The 21,324-nt window shown below is 36.9% G+C and overlaps 1 protein-coding gene across 1 annotated transcript in view; it reads left to right on the forward strand.

Moving 5' to 3' along the window:
* The window catches only part of IL1RAPL1 (interleukin 1 receptor accessory protein like 1), a 583,023-nt gene that overhangs the window by 259,437 nt on the left and 302,262 nt on the right, over positions 1 to 21,324 (forward strand). Inside the window, exon 2 of the mRNA XM_041399893.1 lies at positions 17,722 to 18,001. Coding sequence (XP_041255827.1) covers positions 17,722 to 18,001 — 280 coding nt within the window. The remainder of the gene's footprint in view (positions 1 to 17,721; positions 18,002 to 21,324) is intronic.

A 21,324-nucleotide genomic window follows, 5' to 3' on the forward strand; every position in this document is an offset into this window, starting at 1 on the left:
GCAAAAAATTACTATTTTTCTAAAATCGTTTTGCCAGAGTGAAACACCCACTCTCTCATGAGTGTTTTGGGCACTTGCTAATTTGATCCTTTCTGACAGTTTTACTATACTTGGGTGCAGTGGAGTGAATTCTGCTCTTTTTTAGACAAATATGTCTTTCAATACCTTTGTCAGTTAGCTGGGCTGTAGTTCATCTGTTGTGCTGGCCCCTTCCAGCAACATCAGAACAGGAAAATATTAACATGACGAAGAAGAGATGTATACCTGACATTTCTGTAATGGACTTGACACAAAATTTGAATGACCTTTTTTCCCACTAATAAGAAAACACACTCCAATACAGACAGGAAAGTGATAAGAGGGAAGGAAAAATACATTTATTCAGACAAGAGACCAACTGGTCTCTTGTTCGTGAAGAGCTTTTTTCCATGGGACTCACATTGGAGAAGTTTGTGGAGGGTTGTCTCCTGTGGGAAGGACCCCATGATGGAGCAGGGGCAGGACTCCCTTCCCTGAGGAGGAAGCAACAGGAGATGTGATCAACAGGTGATGTACTGACCACAACTCCCACTGCCCGTCTCCCTGTGCCACTGTGGGCATGGAGGTAGAGAATCGGGAATAAAGTAAAGCTCAAGAAGGAAAAAGAGGTGGGAGGGAGGTATTTTTTAAAATTTGGTTGGCATCTCATTATCCTACTCTGAATTTGATTGGTAATAAATTAATTTTCCCACACTGAGTCTGTTTTGCCTGTGGCAGTATTTGTTGAGTGCTCTCTCCCTGTCCTTACCTCAGCTCAAGAGCCTTTTGTTATATTTTCTTTTCCCTGTCCAGCTGAGGAGGGAGTTATAGAGCAGCTTTGGTGGGCACCTGGCATCTGGCTGGGGTTAACCCATCACAGCAGTCCAGATGCAGGGAGCTGAGTGACTCCTGACTGAGCATCAAGTCAGGGAACTTCTGTTTAGAAGGGGAGTTTTCCAACAAAAAGAAAACAGGAATTTTTCCTAGATAAGGCAAGTCCAGAGACTGGTAATACAATTTTGTTGAGGAGTGTTCATTTTAAAATCTGGATTTGCTGTGAATAGCAAAGTTTGACCATTTTGTCATAAACAAAAGATAAAAAATCAAGTCCAGTAAATGTTTTATTTCAAGTAATGATATTCTGCATTAAGATCTGTGTTATTGTGTAGTAATATGAACATAAAATATAATTACTTGACAGGAAAATATGAATATATTTTTGAGTTTAATGTTATCCACTTGTTCTCTTTTCCAACTTCCATTCAAAAAATATTTTTTATAAGACTGACCCAATTTTGAAGGCACTGTGATTTCAGTGAATTGAACAGATAATCTTGCTGGTTTCTGCAGTTATCTCTTCTTCAAAAAACCTGGATAAAAGGCAGTGATAGAGATAGGGTGAGATGCTGAATTGTGGGAAAGAGAAAGAAAGTTTAGGTTTCTAATTCAACTTTTATGAGGGGGATATAATGCATAAATGGAATAAAATGTGTTTTGACATGTAACTTGTCTAAAATGTGGTTACATAAAAAGCTATGTAATGTAAGTTTGAACTGTGTGATTTTTGTGATTTTGAGAAAGAACATAGGAGCATTTAGAAGATAAAAGAAAAAACCAGAAGGAATCAATTTAATATTTGAGTTTATTTTTTTTTTTCTGAGAGATAAAATTTTTGAATAAAAAAGAAAATCAGTTCTGCTATGAGAGTGCTGTGTTAACTCTAAACCAGAGATTAAACCAGTGAAGTGTGAAATGGAAGAATTTTAATCACTTTCAGCAAAAACTCAGTGTGCCCTTAACTATGGAGTTACTAATAATATTTTTATAATCACGAAAATGTTATATCACCTACAGTTCATAAATAATAATCTAAAGCAGGCCAAGTTAAATAGGAGACATGGATTTTAATTTTGATCACTCAAAATTTCCTACAACTAAAAATAATCTCTTTCTTTCTTTCTTTCTTTCTTTTTCTTTCTTTCTTTCTTTCTTTCTTTCTCTTTCTTTCTTTCTTTCTTTCTTTTCTCATTTTAAAAATCTCTTCTGAGGAAACAGGAAACCAGCTTCCTGAGGATAAAGTCTGTGAGAATTTTGGGATTAATATTTACATACCTTATACTGTTTATTTCCTTTATTATGTGTGAAATAATACAGCATGTGACATACAGTGAGGTTTAATCACATCAAATCCCATGTACTATGCAGTGGCTGTGTTTTTGTTTTGATTTTATTCCCTTACCTGCCTCTCTGACTTAGTGACACATTAAAGAACGGATTTGCAATTACCATTTAAGGAGGAATGTAATCTTACCTTAGATTTTTTTTCTGTCTTGCTGCTAGTAGATCTCTGTATCATGATATGATTTTTTTCTAAATAAAAATAATCCTCTAGAAAAGTGTTGGCCTGAATTTCAAAGGTTAGCTGACAGAAAAAGAGATTTATTTCAAAATCCTACATATCAGGGTCATTTGTATTAATCAACCTTTTCTCTAAAGCTATAAATTTTTTTATTTAGGTTGGTTGTTTGCTATGGCTAAGCAAAAAGAATTAAACCTTTTCCTTGGGTACATTTTTTGTCAGTAAGGATCAAGCCTTATTAGAGGACAGTGGTAATTAAGCTGCTGATGACCAGTGTAAGAACTAAGTTTAGTTACACTCTGCAACATAGCAGTGCAGAAAACATTTCTCAACTGGAGACAATTTTACTCTAAAGACAATTTTCCCCTGATATTAAGAAAACTGTGTTGAGGAGAAGCTTCATAAATACTATTTCTTACTCTGTTGGCAAACCCAAGTGTGAAATGAGACTCAAGTGTCAAATGAGGGACACGTGTGGCTTCTCCTACTGTTTGGCTAATGTGCTGAGAAATGCCATGTGAACAGCCAGCCTGAGCTGCTGGAGTGGCACTAATTTATCGCTGTAAAATGGCACAATGAATGGCAGCACGCACAAACCCCCGGGAAGGTGTGTGAAAAAATGAATGAGGGGTTGCTGTAACTGCTCTGACTGCTTTGAGAGGCTAAGCTCATCTGGAAAGGGGAAGTAGAAGTTCTTTGTTACTTGGAGATGCCTACACTGACAGTTGTGAGCTTTGCAGCTTTCCAAGCTGGAAGCTGTGAGGTCTCATTACAACAGAGCTGTTCCCAACCTGAAGTACAAAACTTAACAGCTTGTGCACTACTGGGCTAATATTGAGCTGTTTCATGCCCAGTCAGTGCAGACCAGGTAAAGTGAGCCAATCTTATCCTGCCTTATAAATATATGTCTTTTTTTTACTCAAGACAGGAAAACAAACAAACAAACAAACAAACAAACCCCAAAAAAACCCAAAAAAAAACCCCAAAAAAACCCCAAAACCAAAACAAGGCAAAACCCAAAAAGATCTAAACCAAAGAAAAACCCCCAAAAGACCCAAACAAACAAACAAAAAACCCCAAAAAAACCCCAAACAAACAAACAAACCCCAAAAAAACCCCAAACAAACAAACAAACCCCAAAAAAACCCCAAACAAACAAACAAACAAACAAACAAAAAAAAAAAAAAATATATATGTGTATATTTATGTATGTTGCTTTCATTTTCTCTCCTGGCTTCTTAGAGGGTCCTGGTATGCTGTTCTCCTGCTGTATCCTTATTTCAGGCATTTAACCTGGTGTTTAAACACAGGGTGAAGACACTACAATGACCCAAGAACTTTTATCCAGAGGCATAAAGGCTGCAGGAAGTCCAAGCAAAATAAATAACTTGGTTATCACGAGGGAACTTTTATTCAAGCTAAATTTCCTCCCCACTGTTTCAATTGCTTAGAGATTCAGAAGTCAGTGTTGCAATTTTAGGCTTTTCTGTATCTTCTTCTATCTGTCTACCAGAAATTGCAGTCCTTTCCAGAAAGAAACAGACCTAAAGTTTAACACATCCTAAAACAGTGAAGCATGTTCATGCATGAACTTTGTGATGGAAAATTTTCTAAATTGGTATGTATTATTTATCCCAGAAGGAAAGTACAGGGGGATAATATTGTATTCAAATGAAAAAATTTGAATGCTGAGGAGGAACATGACAAAACAAGGAACTACATAAGCACTGCTGTTAATGAAAAGCATATGAAACTTTATCAAATATATTGGTTTTCATATGTTTTCTTAGCCTTTCAGGATTATCCAGTCTTGGTTCTTTCTCATATGTTTGATATACTCTTTTTTTTCTATTTCATTACCCTTAATTTTATTTCTTTTGGTTCAGAAGAGGAAAAAGATGGAAGTAGTTTCTTTTTTTTTCCTAATAGAAAAAGTCCCTGGTCTTTTTTCTCCACTCCATCTGGACATAAACCCAGAAATTCATGTTTGGTTGTACAAATGATGATATCTATATCTATTTGTCTACTTCAGTCACGTCTCCTTTCTTCTGACATAAATTGGATTCTATATTTGTACATTCCACGTGTTGCCTTCCTACAGTATTAGCAGAGGGCTGTGACACCAGTGACCCTCAAATTGCACAGATCCAGATTGCACTCAGATTTTGTTCTCATTGGCGTTTCTTATACCATGCAAGAAAATTCATCATTAATAATTGAATTGTATATTTAAATGTGCCTATATGTGTAGAGGAGGACAGTGAAGATACATAGAACATGAATCAGTCCTAAAATTGAAAAATCCCTGAAGAAGTTTTAAATAATCACAGATCAAAATCTATTTCAGCTCTGTGACCTTATCTTGAAAAATATGCTAGCGTTTTCTTTACCTCTGTGCATTAGAGGTAGCAAAAAGACTGTACAGAGATCAAACAGAGTGAAGCATCACTCAATAAAAGTGAGTCTCAGAGGAATATTTGGGTTATAAGGTGCTCTTACAACCATTCCTAATTTCATTGAATTCCTTTGTACAAACGTTCATTTCTTCAGTGGCTGGAAAGGTGCAGTGGTGTGAGTTTGCAGGCTGGGTTCTTTCAGAAAGGTGTGAGTGTGCACAGCTCACTGCTTGAGCACCAGTGCCCTGCTGCGGTGTGCTGTGAAGGGCACAGTGGCAGCAGAGCAGTGTGTAAGCACTTGTGATTGTCTGGGACAGGGCAGCATTGGGAGTGTGCAAGGTGCTGCTGCAGTGTGTGAGTGTGCAGGGCACTACTGCAGCATGTGAGTGTGCAGGGCACTGCTGCAGTGTGTGAGTGTGCAGAGCAGCGCTGGCAGTGTGCAGGGCACTGTTGTGAGTGTTGGATGTAATGGAGGGGCTGCAATGTCCAGGCCTCTCTGTAAGGACTGAGGGAAAAACAAATGATGGGACTGTCATCATGAGAGGCTGCTCATGGCCACTCAGCCAAGGCACTGGCACCAAAAATTTCTTGTTTATGGAACTAAGGGGTGCCTCCAAATCAACTGTCCTTGTTCTTATGGGGGAGTTAAGCTTGTGGGTGTTAACTGGGAACAACACACAACTAGAAGAAATAGGTCCAGGAGATTCCTAAAACAGCTGGATGGCAGCTTTTTGGTACAGGACTCAGGGAGCTGACTCAGAGGAGTGACTTTTGTGATTTGTCACTTGTTCCCAGAGAGGCTCTTGTGGGTGAAGTGGTGAATGGTGACCATCTTGGCCACAGCAACTATGCAGCAATTGAATTTGAAATCTCAGTTATGTTGCCTGCACCTGTCTTGCTCCCAGATGGACTAGGCACAGGCTAGCACAGTTGGAAAACCATCACATGTTCTATTAATGTGTCCATGGCAAAGCTGTTATTCCAAAATTTGATTTTTCCCACGGTGTACAGGAAGCCAATCCCCCAGAGAGTGGAAGTATTTGATTTATTTTCAGTTCTGCACAGAAAGGAGTGCTGGATGGCAAATCCACGAAGCCAGCATCAGGAGTATCAATGCTTTTCATTATTTATACATATTAACAAACCAATTATGTGCTTCTCTAAGTATTTAGTATTCTATCTTATATTGTTTAAAAGTTTCCTTCCTATTTTGTGCAAATTAGTCTGCTTGCTCAGTCTTCCTCTTCCCTAGAGTCAGTGGGTTTCTTGGATTGGTGAGCCAGGAGCCAGTGGCTGTGAAAAACCCCTGCCAGAAGTTCCTGTTATCCAGTCAGGGAGCTGTGTTTATGAATTTCTTTCTGCCTTTGTCTTCCTTTGGGACAACCCTTGGTGTGTCTCATCTTCGCACTGGGACAGCTCCTGGTATCTCACCTTCCCATTGGTACAGCTTTTGGGTACTCTATTTCCCACTGGGACATCTCCAGCTAGGGCAAATTTGAGCCATCTAACCTGATCATGAGTCCCAATGTAACTGTGGGAAAAAGCAGTTCCACAATCAAATAAATATTCTTGTGTCTGTTCATTTAACCAGAATTAAAAATTTGTTTTATAATATATCAAAAAATTCTTTCAAATGAAGATGACATATTTTTCTCATTTAAAATGTTTTCAGAATTTCAGTAAAAAAATATTTCTATGGTATTCATAGAATCAGGATGCAAAAATGTATTTCAGTATAATAATTATTTTATTTACTTTATCTAATGAATTTTAATTTTGAATGTATTCTAGAATATAGCATAAGTAGAGAAAAGGAAATGCTCTGATGTTTTGATTTTGTCCTTGAAATTCAATGCAGCTAAGCACATCACTGTGCTTACCTGATCCACCAAGGTACCTGAGGAAGCTTTTTATCTGAGTCTTGTGGGATTTGGATTCCTAACTCAATTAAATCCTTTCTATTTCTTTAGATTTTCTTCAATCAAAACATTCATACAAAACCTTAAAGTAAACTTCAGTGTAAGGTGTAAAGTTTTCTTCTCAAACTCAAATATTAGTGATTTAAATTTCCTTTGCCTAATGAGATTAAGGTAGTGAACTACTGTATTACTCTGGTGACCTCTTTCTCTTTGCTAAACTGTCCCAAGTGTGGCAAATATGTGGCATGTGGATGTGGGAACAGATGAAATGTCAAAGATAGGAACAAAGATTTACGAAATTTAATAACTTTCATGAGCTTTAGCTTCTTGACTTAATATGGAACAAAGAAAAGGAAGGAAAATGCCAGATGCTGTAATAATATGGGTTCTTCTACAACAGAGAAAAAGTGTACAAACAGATTAATAATGACTCTTTGTAATCCTGGAGTACAGATTAACTATAGTTAATATTTTCTCTTTAAAGTTCAGTTAATATTGTTGTTTCTTGCTAAGTCTTTCATGAAGTTCCTTTTGGCTTAAACAACCATGCTTGTACTTAGTAACATCTGCAGGAAAAAAGAATACATCATAAAAACATCTTAAATTAAAACTTATTTTCTGCTTCATAAAAATGTGTCCTTTCTTTAGGTATTTTATGATAAATTATCCCAGTGTTACACATTAATAGAAGGTTTTCTTGTGGTTTTGGAAAATGAGAATACTTTTATTTTGTTCCCAGAGTCTGTTAGTAGTCCCAGAGTCTTTGGCAGCCATTAAAAAACAGGGGTTTTTTTGTATAAAAGAGGATCTACAGACTGACAATGACTACATTTCTTATATTTGGTCAATATATATTTCCTATTCATTATGGTAGTTGGTGCTGTGTTGTGTGCTGGTAGTGAGGTTCAGGGTAATGTCAAGAATTTATTTTTTCCTTTCAGTCATTCACACAGAAAATGTTAAAGAGCTCTTGGGACTAAAAAGAAATGCAAAAGAGAAGGAAAATGTGTCCTTTCCAGAAGTTGGATGCTTGTCCACATGTACACACACCAGAGTACCAGTATCTATTACCAGTGTAATAGATATTGCACTACCAGATGTTTTGAAACTCATTAATATATGTAATGACACAACAGAATAGACTGTTACAAGGGCAGTAATTTTTTTTAAATCTCACCTGCTGAAGATACAGCCTCATGGAGGGGGCAGTTTGTGGGGATTTTTCCCCAGTTTTAGTCATTATTTGCCCCAGTCTGGTGGCAACACAATGCTGACTTATGCTGTGGAGAATCTCTCTGGTCTCCCAGAGCTATGCTGGTCATTCCCAGGCCACCACCTGTAACCAGGCCACAGAGCCACTGCCCTTCCAGATCTCTCTGCCCTGGGCCTCCTTCCGTCCTCCCAGGCTCAGCCTTTTGGTCAAGCTCTGCCCCACTGACCTGCCCCGAGACACCTGTGGGGGGAAGACAGCATTCTGTCTTCAATTGTTTAAATGTTTTTGAACAGTCTCAAAACTGCTGATGATTACTAAAGCCTTGTTTAGCAGATTCCTAATGGCACCATACATTTGTATTAACATATTGATATAAATATTGACTTCATATCCCTGTTCAAGAACACTGCAAATACTAAGTCAATTATTTTTGCATGCACACACATAGTAAATAAAATTAAAGCAGTGATATACACTAAAGATTATTTAAAACATTCTTCCCATCTTTGGGAAAAATAAATTACTTTGTTATATTGAGTAAAGAAAAATAAAAACTTCCTAGAACTTCTTTGTGCTCTCTAATGCTATACTGCATTCTAGCTTCTATTTAATTGCAGTTCTAAACACAAACAGATGTCTGACACATATATGGCTTTAAATAAATCCATATCTGCAGTTTCAGTCTAACAGGACAACTTGAAGACAAGAAACAGCCATCAAAACCACTAGGAGTTGTATGCAGTTAACATATTCTTTCACAAAGAAAATTGATATTTTTAATCCTAGATCCCAGTTTCCATATATTAAATTTCTCCCAGTATTTTCAGAGTTAAAGTAATCTTGAACAGAATAATAAACAGAAATATGTAATTTTAAATATATATATATATATTCCTGGTAACATCATGACCTGTTTATACTTAATGATTATATAGTTAGGACTCTTAATAATTGAAATTTTAAAGTAACAATGATACTTTGATTCAAAGTCTGTTTGAATTCTTTGGATTTCTGAGAGAGCTCTTTCTGAAGGTCTCACTGCAATCCTTTGTATTTCTGCACAGAATTAGTCACATAGTCATGATAATGCAGTTCAAGAAATTTCCACTAGACAAGTCACAGCAACAAGATGATTGTACTCTCCTATGCCCCTGTTGTCATTTGATTAATTTTAATCCTCTTGTGTTATGAATTAATCTGCTGATTTTACTTATATTTACTGCAAGTGGACAGTTCTCACATATTTAGTTATTGCAGTTCAGCTGATAATCAGCAACTTTATGATATTAAGTGGTTGAGTTCTTTGTGGAAATAGTTTAGAGGTGTACAGTGCAGCTGTTACTCAAGTGCTACTGAAATTCCAACATGAAAAAATCCTTGATCTTCCTCATAATCTCCAAAATTAAGCTACTGGTGAACAGAATGTATTTTCAGAAGCAGTTTCAATAATTGAGAGATTATGGAAGAGATGAAATAATTTGCCATCTGCTGTGCAACATGATACCCCAGTATGGCCCAGAGATTCTCTTCTTTGGGAAATCTCCTATCTAAAGGAAAAAAAGCCCTACCCTTACATGTGCTTGTTCAATTTTTAGAAATTAGTTCAACCTCTCCCCAGTTCTCTTCAGGCTGAGTTACTATTTTGTTTCGGTGACTTTGTTTAGTCATTCCAGAGGGAGTTTTAAGACCAGCATGTACCAGACTTCACTTCCTCACATACTCATGTTGACATTCCATATCTAAACATATATATGCAATATATATATATATATATATATATATATATATGTATAAGATTACATTAAAAAGTTATACATTATATAGAAATTGTGTGACAGTGAGACTGGGTGAAAGTTGTCTTTCAAAATAAATCACAGTATGTTTGGGGAGCAGGGAGGAAAGAAGCTTGAGCCCTTAAGGTTCAAAAAGGACTGCAAGTAATCTGGTACAGCCACATAAGGATTTACTGCTGACACCAAAATTGTGAGTTTGATCCCAATATGGGCCATTCACTTAAGAGCTGAACACAATGATCCTTTTGGGTTGCTTCCATCTCAGACTATTCTGTGATTCTGTGCAAGAAACAGAGGATGTAGAACCACCCTCAAAGTTTTATAGTAAATATAACAAAGAAAAACCAATTCATTTCAGATGGGCACAGAAATTAATGAATTTTAATATCAGGCTTTGGAAATTAATCTAGTAAACAAACTCTTGTGTTTTGTGGCTGTTGATTAAATTATGCCTCCATCTCTATGCTGTAACTGTAAATGTACAGACAGTCCCTGAGCTGGAAATGAATAATTGAAAGAAGGTAGCAGACAGAAGCACACAGAAGTTTAGGGATCTGTGTACCAGGTCTGGCCAAGATAGACTTTTGTTTATTCACTGCAGCCTTTATGACACTGTGTTTTGGATTTGTGACTAAAAAAGTGTTGGGAACACAACAGTGTTTTGACTGTATTTCTGAGCAGTGCTTGCACCACAAGAATTCTCCTTTTCCAATTTTCCAATTCTACTCCCCAAGGGTGGGGTACAAGGGATTGAGAGGGGACATTGCTGGGACAACTCACCCAAATTGCCAAAGGGATATTCCATGCCAAATAACATCATGATCAGAAATAAATTTGTGAGGTTTTGGCTTTTGAGGTAGCCATTGTTCAGACACCAGCTGAACATTTGTCTGCTTGTGGGAGATAATGAGGGAGTGGTTATGCATCGCTTTTGGGTTTTTTCTCTTCACTTATTAAACTACTTTTATCTTGACCAATGAATTTTCTTTTGCTTTTCCTATTCTTTCCCCTGTTCTGTTGCATGTGTGGCTTAGTGATTGAGAAGCTGCGTGGGTGCTTGCTGCTGGCCTGGGGTCAATCCAGCAGAACCTGATCAGTCAGTCCAGCCAGGATACCTTTAAAGTGTGTGTTTACAGAACTTCCCAATTTATATGACATGATAAAACAGAATAGCAGGGTTTGAAAGATGCAAAAGGGACTGAATAAGCAACTGGGAAAAACTCTTTGTTTAGAGTAGGCACTTAGGAACCTTAGTAGGTACTTACTCCTGCATTGGTCTGTCTTGAACAACTTTTTTTTCCCCTTCAAATAGCTTTTGTAGTTAACATTTTCTACAAAATACTTGGGGTAATTAAAGGAATAGTAATAATTCAGACAAAAATTCTATTTAATTTGGCTTGGATTAGGTAAAAGAGAGAATGACATGAAAAACTTCCCACCAGACTGACATAAAGCTATTTTCATTCTTATTATGCCTCTAAGTAGCCCAATACCTAGCCATATATACCCTGTTTCTTGTTAGTGCAGTATTCTGAAGCTGAGAGACAGTATTTTTAATTAATTTATGGCAAGACATAGATTTCTTTTTTCATTATTCTTCTTTTTACAGGCTAATATATTTGCCAAAATTCCTCCACTACTACATCTACCCCTTTCACAACTTATCTGGGGTTGGGAAAAGTGCAATTTTTAGGAACTAACTTCTTTCATAGATGATGATATCCAAAATAATTTTTCTGTTTCCCTGAAATGTCATTCAAAATCTTTTTCCATTACTGGCACCCTCTCCTGACAGCCACTACACAGTTTTAGACTGAGAAAAAAATGTGTTTTTAGCCTAAATCATAATTTTGCGTGACTTTTCAAGAGAATGAAAAATGCCTTTTCAAAATGAAAATGCTGTATCCAACAGAAGTGCAGTATAGCACTATGAAAAGCTGTAATAGCAGTCAGTACAAAAAGAAATTTAATTGCGTATAAAATACCTGATGTGGTAATTTGATAACATTAAAACTAATATTTTTTTTTTTCTTTTTTCCAATTTCATACCGGTAGTACTTTGAAAAAACAAAATCTAAGCAGTCTAAGAATAGAACTGACCATGTTCTCTCTCATCTCCATAATGTGTTGTTTCTAAGCTCTGCTTCTTCATTCCTGTCAGAGCTTATTTTTGTATCAAATAAAAGCATACGCAAACCAAAAATAGACAATCTTTGCATGTCTTCATAATGAGAACCCACACTAGAATACCATGTGTTATATTGGATAGAGTTAATTGGCTCAGGCACTATAATGAGTGTTCTATAAACTATAAAATCTTAATTTTTATTTTTAATTTTAATGTTAACTAGTCTAAGCAAAAAGCAGAAAGAAACAAGGATGGTAAAGAATAAAGTAATCCAGAACAGACTGTGATTTTGATGGCAGAATATTGTTGTGGAAATTGTTTTAAAGAAAGTAATCCTGACTCTTGTGCATCACTCAATGAACATTTGAAATGCTGTTTTATGAGGAGCCAATTAAGGAAAGCCTATTTTCTTGACCTTGCTATTTGCCAGCCTCCACAAAAATCTTACAGCACATATACAGCATCCTTTGTTTGATTTCTCTAGCCATCATATTTACTTTCCCTACACACTGCCATCTTCTTTCTGCTTCCCTTAGTGCTCTCCTTGACAATTTTCCAGCTTTAGGAACAAGACCTGGTGCTTTCTCCTTTACATGCCCACTTTTCAGAATTTTTTGTGATTTATGATATCACTTTATCAGGTTTGCAAATGCCTTATAAACAAACCCCAAAGTAGCTGACAAATAAATAGAAGACACGATGGCATTGCATAATCCTCTGTAAATAAAATTCAGAACAGAATTACAAACACAGGTGAGCAGGAAGTAAATCTGTTGTTAATTTTTATTTTATTAAATACCATTACATGAAAAACAATTAGGATAATTTGCTATTTCTTTCACAAATGTTTTAGGAGAACTTTTTTAATTGTCAGACCTATTTTTGTAGATGTCTGGAAATCAGATTTTAACCAATATGTTGAAAAAGTGAAGACCTTTTCTAATCCTGAAACCTATATATTGAATTGAAGCTTTTGAATGTGATCAGGCTATAGCAGCAGACCTAGGAGTTATTAACTTAATATGTTTTTCTTTTTCAGCATTGTATTTTGCCTTGAAAATGATACATATGATACCAAAAATTAAAGGGAAGGCTTTCTTAATAATGTTGAATATTCTGTGTTGGGTCCTATCCAGCAGATACAGCCTGCAAGACACTTGTGTATTGAGCAGAGCAATCTCATTATGAGGAGAGTGATGCAGTGTGGTTTATTTCATACCCTGAAATCACTTAAGGAAATAACTGAGTGGATTATATTTATCCTGGACTCTGCATTGTGCTATTATGTGTAGCAATAACAGGCAGCATATTAAAATAGAGATTAGGGACTACAACCATTCTTTTGAAGGCATTTCTGAAATTTCAAAGATGTTGAATTATTCAAGTATATTTCAATTTATAAAACATGATTGACTGCTTGATGATGCAATGGTATAAATAAAAACATTGAAAAGTATGGAGTCTATTTTTTTCCCCATAGTTGTTTTGAACAACCATAATTGAATGTGTTGATTTTGTGTCAACCATAATTAAGAGAAGTAACATTAGATAATTTGGTCAATGTCCTACTTTTGCACAAACAAAAAAAATCTAGTCAAGGTAGAAATGGACACAGTTACAATATGAAACTGACTAGAAATATTCAATTTATTTAATATTAAACAATCAGAATGAATATTAAACCTTTTTTGTTTTCTGTCCCTATTTACAAAGCCAGTAGCACACATTTAACATGTAAATATGCAACATTATTAAGGTAGTCATGTCAATATAAAAATCAAATATATGAATATGAAATATGAAATATATTTTTGGGTCTTTTAAAATGTATCTTTATGTTCTTCAAGGAGTCTAGAAATTGGGCTTTTAATTAGTTTTTGATACATCCAAGTTTTTCTAGACTGAAAACGCATGCGTGCTCTATACAGCACATGCAGTGTGTACATAGAAAGTGCTGGTTATGGTACATGCATGCTCTCATCATCTGAATGTTCACAGTATTATTTTTAAGAACATGACAGTCTGTTTTCCTTTTCATTATGTGGTTTTAAGCTTCTGTTTATGTTTCTCAGTTACTGTGGAATTGGGAGCATTTTATGCAGAGATTGACAGTTATGTCCTGAAATATCAGCTATCAGAAAATATCACAGTGTGCCTTATGATGGGAATGATGATTTTCTATTATATCTGACAAAACTGAATTAGCACCTTCACATATAGATTAGCACACTGGCTGAGTGTGAGGATTTTCCTGGAAGATTTTTAAGGTATTAAGCCTTCTAGCTGTAATAAGGTTAATACAGTTCTAAGTGACTTGAATGCCAGTGTTGGTAGTTTAAGTGGTATAATATTTCTGAAAGCAGGAAGAGATACACTCTCATGTTCATTTCATTCAAAGACCACTTTGAGAAGAGGACATATGTTTCCTTAAGGTTATCACTGAGTGTAACTGTAATAGAGCACTAAATTACAGAATGATTGAGGTTGGAAGACACCTCTGTAGGTCATGCAGTCCACCTAGAAATGGTTTTTCAGCACCATGTCTCTCTGGCTTCTAAATATCTCCAAGAATGGAGAGTTCACAACCTCCTGTGTGAATTTTCAGTAACCCTTACAGAAAAAAAAGTGTTTCCTGGTGTTCAGAAAGAGCCTGCTGTGTTTCAATATGGGCCCATTGCCTCTTGTCCTATTACTGGGCACCAGAGGGAAGAGCCTGGCTCTTTGCACCTTCCCTTCAGGTATTTCTATTCATTACTAAGGTCCCCCCTAGGCCTTCTCCAGCTCTGAGAGCTGAGTGGAACAGTCTCAGCTCTCAGCCTGCGCTCATAGCAGGGATGCTCCAGTCCCTTAATCAGCTTTGTGGGCCTTTGTTGGACACCACAGTCTGTACATATCATTTGTATTCAGGAGCCCAGAGATGGACACAGCACTGCAGGTGTGGGCTCATTAGTTCTGAATTCAAAACACAGCACTTGTAACAGCTGCTATAAAGAAATTACATCTCTCCCAGCTGAATCCAGGACAAGTAGATATTCTCTTAAAATATCTGGTGGGACATTTTGATGTGGTTTGTGCCAAAAAATGAATAAATACTTCAGTGAATACATAGATAAATCAGATGATTGTTAGCAGACTTTTCTAGAATCATAGAATATGCTGAGTTAAAAGGCATGCATCAGATCATGGAGTCCAACTCCTGGCTCTGCACAGGACACCCCAAGAGTCACATCATGTGCCTGAGAGAATTATCCAAACACTTGAACTCTGTCAGGCTTGGTACTGTGTCACTTCCCTGGGGAGCCTGTTCCAGTGCCCAGCCACTGGCTGAAAAGCAGTTTCCCGATATCCAACCTAAACCTTCACTGACACAGCTTCATGCCATTTCCTCAAGTGCTGTCACGGGTCATAAGAGTGAAAAAATTGGGATCTGCCTTCTGTTTCCCCTTATGAGGATGTTGAAGACCCCAATGAAGTCTCCCCTTGGTCTTCTCTTCTCCAGGCTAAGCAAGACAAGTGACCTCTTACAGTTTCCCCTCCAGTCCTCTCACCATCCTCACTGCCTTCCTTTGGATGTTCTTTGACAGTTTAATGTCTTTTCTGTACTGCGGCACCCAAAGCTGCCCCCAGTACTTGAGGTGAGGCAGCCCCAGGGCAGAGCAGAGCAGGACAATCCCCTCCCTTGCCTGGCTGGCGATGCTGTCCCTGATGTCCCCAGGCCAGGGCTGTCCCTCCTGGCTACCAGGGCACTGCTGGCTCAGGCTCAACTTGCCATCAACCAGGACCCCAAGGTCCCTTATGAGAAATATCATGCTGAAACAAAGTCACTGGCCTCTACCCTTCATCCAGTACAAAGAGCTTGAGTTGGTATTATTCAATAATGCATTCTTATGGATTCTGCAAGTTAAAGGAATTGGGAACCATTAGAACTGAATATCTTGAGAGAGAAGACATAACTTACAAACTAATAATGTAAACCATCATGTACTAGCTAAATTAAGCAGTGAAAAGCAAGGTTACAATCTGATGATAAAGTATGATGAAGAAGTTATTACCTGGTAACTTATATAATGAAATTAACACTGCTTAGAGCTGACTGTTAATTCATTTTTGGCATTGGGATTTAGAAGCAGAGAGAAATAAAATCAGGTGAGAGAGAATGCTCTTTCAGAGAGGTAAAAATGAAATGATAAAAGATGTAATTGAATCCTGGAATACATGAAAGTTAGCTTCTTTGGTCCTAAGGGGAATCTAACAGTGAGCTTTGTTTCCGTTCACTTCAATTTATGCATGAGTACAATTAAGTCTTACTGGGGCCTTGTAAAAACACTTACTATTTTTTAGGAACCATGTAGGAAAATTGGAACAGGGACATATTATTTTCCCTTCATGGTCATAAAAGTAAATGCAGGAGGAGACAGTCCAAAGATATATGAAATATCTGTCTGTGTGAATTCTGTTCACAATGCAAATTCACTCTAAATTTTCACTCACTCTAATTCATTCTCTTTTGCCCCATCTTTCTATGCTGGATCAACTTAGAGTATTGCTTACACAGGGATGTGTGAAAATGTCTGATTCTTTCTTACTTTGCAATACATGATAAGCACTGTGGCATTACCCAAATACAGGACTCAGAAATCACTAGTATATTTTTCTCCCAAGTAACAGATAAAAATATTGTCTAATATTAATTAAAGTGCAAATACTGCATTACCTTGCACAGTAGCTGGAATTCTCTGTACAATTCTAGGATGAAATGAGAGTTTTTCAAAAGTTGGTTTTCTAAGATAGCTATCTAGCTATCTGAGCTCTTTTAAAGTTAATAAAATGTCAAATTCAAAGACAAAATATTTACGTGAGACATAGCATTAAGTAGAAATAAATTGTCATTGGATGTACTGATTGCTTTTTACTGACTGGATTGGGGCCTAGTTAACTAGCTGAGACTGGACACAGTTTTTTAGTGTATGAACCTAATGGTGAATTTTCATGGTTGAAATTGCTTTAAAAAATATAAATTTTTCTTAAGGAAGGTATTGTAGAAAATTGCCTTTTACTTTTGCTGTTTTGGTATTAACTAAAAATACAGGGGAAGCGGGTGTCAGTTTGGTGGTTTTTTGGCCTTGGGGTTTAGTTATTTTCCTGGGGTTCAGCGTGCCAAATAAATTTAGTTTTGCTTTCTGATGAGCAGTTATTGTGGGACAGTATTGGTAAGGGCTCATGTTATTCAACAGGGAAAAAAAAAAAAAAGAAAACATTAATAACCACAATTTGTAATGTAGTTCTGGAAAGTCAGGAATTCCAACTAAGATCTATTTTAATATGTTCTTGAATAATCTATTTATATTATTGATAGTAATTTTCCTGGAAGTAACTTTTTGTGCATCTGGTCTTATTGTAAAGACAGTTTCTTCTCCTCCTTCAAATCTATGCCAGACTTTCCTAGTATATAGTTCAGACCACAGCTCCTTGTCCTAATATCTTCTGAGACTTTCACTTACATGGTAACACTGAAAATATCTGATTGATGCAATTTAGATAGTGACACCCTGTGAACCACATGCCCTCTGTGTTGCACTAATTTCACTTCAGCATTTTATGACTGTTCATGCTGGAGTTCCACAAAAGATAAAAGAGTAATGGCTCAGTTACTGCTCAGAGATTATCAACACTTAGCAATATATGTCCTAATAGCTCTGTCCACTATAGACGAGTACAAGAGATAAACATCATGAAAATGCAGTTAATTTTTCAGGGATAAAAAGCATACTGCTAGTGCCTCAATGGACCTTTTTTTCAAATACAATACTTTCCCACAATAAAGACTGCTTCATGAATAGTGCTTTCCAAAGCCTTTGACAATCTCTTTGAAATACATTTTCTCTTCTCTTGTAGCTGATGGATGCACTGACTGGTCTGTGGATTACAAGAAATATCAAGTTCTAGTGGGAGAACCTGTTCGTATAAAATGTGCACTCTTTTATGGATATATTAGAGCTAATTACTCCCTAGCCCAAAGTGCTGGACTTAGTTTGATGTGGTATAAAAGCTCTGGACCTGGAGATTTTGAGGAACCTATAGCTTTTGATGGAACCAGAATGAGCAAAGAAGAAGACTCCATTTGGTTCAGACCAACACTGGTACAAGACAGCGGGCTCTATGCATGTGTTATAAGGTACTATATTTTAATATACTGCATTTTAATTGACCAAACATAAAACAAGTGAGACTTTGTGCCAAAGAAAATTTTTCTGACTGTGTTCTTTTTTCTTCTGCTCCTGGCATTCCCTTCCCTGAAGGTTTTTTAAGCCTGACTAGAAATTGCTATTAAATGTCTTGAACATATTAAATTTGCTTTTGTATAAATTTAGTCATTTATAACAAAATCTAAAATTTATAAGGTGGTTGGGACTGGATGAATAAATATCTGTTCCTTTCTCTGATTCTGGTTTCACTCTTGGAATCACTATCCTAGAGTAAAAATTATTTCTGTTTTTTTACATTCGGATTTAATTTTATGTGGATTTCATTAACTTATTTAACTGAATTAACTTTTCTTTTGTAAAAAAAAAAAAAAATTATTTGATGTAAAGTAGTTGCATCAAGGAAAACAGAAGGTGAAATTTCAGCATGTTTACATACATCCTTTAGAATTACATCTGGCTTAACCTGATAATAGAGGCTGAGTGACAGATATCTTCCAAAAACTTGAACTTCTGATTCATCAAGTTTTATCACCAGAAACAGGACTGGATTCTGCTTCTGCTTTCTGCAACAGGTTTCAGCTTCTTTTTGCATCTTTAATATGGTTTACACAGAGATTTTTTCCAGCCCTTTACAGTTTTTCTCTCTATCTGGATAACTATAAATGTGGTCTTGCTACTAATACACAATACAAAGACTCAAAAGGAAAGTGTAGAGCAACTGAGTAGTTAGAAAAGGAAGGCACAATGCAGCTAGTACAGTGATACAAGAAAAATGTGGAAATTGTTTTATCAGCAACTGGAAAGGTTTACTGTCGGCCACTTTTTTTTCTTTTTTTTTTTTTTTAAATTGGGGGATTTTGGTTGTTTGGTTTTGGTTTTTTGTCTTGGATAGAGGGAGGAGGAGCACAGATTGCTGTGTGGCTTGTGTGTGCTGAAGGAGATTTTTACTAAATAATGTGTTTATAAAAATCTTATTCTATGAACTCTATATATAAGTTGTGAGACATTTCATATCACATGGTTTGTCCAATAACGTATTCAACATAGTTTTTCTGATGATGACAGTTCTCTTTAAAAAAAAAAAAAAAAACAAAAACAAAAAAAACCCACAAAAACACCGGGATTAAGCTCCTTCAGGAGAACAGGTTTAGTTATATTTGGATTAATATTTTCTGATAAGTGTGTAACAGTAGCCATGAAAATGAAAACAGTTTTGTCAATTATTCCATAATGCTATTTAAAATACCATAATTAATCTCTTCTGTTTATATAAAGAAAACCTTAATTACATGATGTTGCAATTTCCAGAAAGTATAGATAAATGCTGAATTTAGCTACTCAGACATACTTTACGTTTATCATGTCAACCTGTATTCATGGCTTTTAATACATGGATTTTTATTCAATCCAGAGGTAGGTAGGACCATGTTCTAATCTGCTTTAAACTACTGCAGTGGTTTGCTACCAGTCAGAAATTAGACCTACAAATAAACCACTCCTCTTCCCACCACCCCCTTGGCAAGAGAGGGGCAAAGGCAGAGGCTGTGGGTTGAGATAAGAGTTTACTGAAAGCAAACAACAGTGGAGTAAGAAATGCACAGTATTAGCAGCAATATTAATAACAAATAAAAAGGTACTTGTCTTGGTTTGAAAAGACTAGTGTCTGCCAAGGAGGTCAGGAGCCTCCTTTGGAATGAAAAATGTAAACTCCCTCCCTCCAAATGACTATAATTTTGAAATTAAGCGGCTCTCGGGCAAAAATATGGAAGTAGGAATAACAATTCTTTACCGGGGAAAAAAAAAAAAAAAAAAAAAAGATAAAAATAAGGATACAGTAATAGAAAACACTGACAGAGTCAGAATATTACTTGACACCCTGTTGGACATGATGTAGGTAGCAGCCTAATTGAAATGGTGGCTGCAGCCCTCCTGGAGTGACAGATGTGGTTCTGTTGAAGCAGTGATCCTCCTCAAGAATGTAGTTTTCCTCTGAAGGTCCTTTGGTGGTGGTGTACATGGACCTGGTCTTCCTCTGGGAATCCAGTGGAGAAGGCTTCTTGTAGCATTCCAAATGCCAGATTATATCTGGGTAGGAATGCTTGGCTCCTCCCACTGGGTGGAGCATCTCCCAATGGGATGATAGATTTTTATCAGTCATGCAGTGAGACTCAATGGCCCATTACCAGAAGATATCTCCTGGAGGGAAGATTGGTTGTGGAAGAGATAAAGAAAACTGCCCCACCTGGTTTTAACAGATGGCCCAATTAACAGAAGAAAACTGTCCCACTTCGAACTGATGGCAATAGAATGCACACCCCCAGCCACATCTTGCAACCTAAGACAGTGTTTACACTCAAAGGGTGTTCATCACCTTGACCTAGCTCTGTGTGGCCACCAGGACAAAGACAAGATGGTGCCACTCCCCTTAGGTTGCGCTCTGTGGCTTTCCCTATACAAAGATAAGGTGGCAGCTGTTCCCAGCACCATGTGTGCTCTCCCACACAAAGACAAGTTGGTAGGAGCTTCCCATAGATGGCTTTCCCCACCCCTAATTCCAAGACAATGGAAAACAATGATGGACAAACCTCTAAGAAGTAAATTTTTCATGTCACACTGTGTTGCCACTCTTGCTCTGGGCTCAGCTTCTCTTGGCTGAGTTTTGTTTCCTGCAGCTGCTTCCCACACCAGCACTGCCACTTTAGATCACTCTGCTCTGCTGGGGTGCAGGCTGCATTTGCTGCTGGTCAGAACCACATCCCAGAGCCACACCTGAGAAATAGGAAGGGGATTGGTGATGGTGGTAGAGGATGGGGTCAACCCTAGACATCCCCCCTGTGATGAAGAGAGGGATGTCACATCACAGGGTGGCTTGTTATCTATCATATATCAGTGAATATAGCTGGATAAGCTGCACTAACAGTTAATGTATATATTCAAGTGCAACTCCCAGAAATTACGTATCTGTTACATGCACCTGGTATAATAGCAAAGAATAAGTCATTTTTGTCAAAAATTCTGCCTTTAAAGTTTCAAAAATAGCTGAAATATTGTTCCTATCAAGAGAGCACTTCCTTCATGTATTCTTTTCCTTCCCTGCCTGAAAACATCAATTACAATGTCTCTAATAGTTGCCCAACATAATATCAGCATAGATCAGTGGAACTGGAATTCTGTAGTTAGATCTTAGTGAAGATTGTGGCTGATGTGATTTAGAATCATAGAATCATAGTATCATTTGGGTTGGAAAAGATCTCCAAGATCACAGAGTCCAACATTTCAACAAGGAGCACCA

Source organism: Onychostruthus taczanowskii, unplaced genomic scaffold (assembly GCF_017590055.1).
Source record: "Onychostruthus taczanowskii isolate IOZ18803 unplaced genomic scaffold, ASM1759005v1 scaffold17, whole genome shotgun sequence".
In the NCBI taxonomy this organism is placed as follows: Eukaryota; Metazoa; Chordata; class Aves; order Passeriformes; family Passeridae; genus Onychostruthus; species Onychostruthus taczanowskii.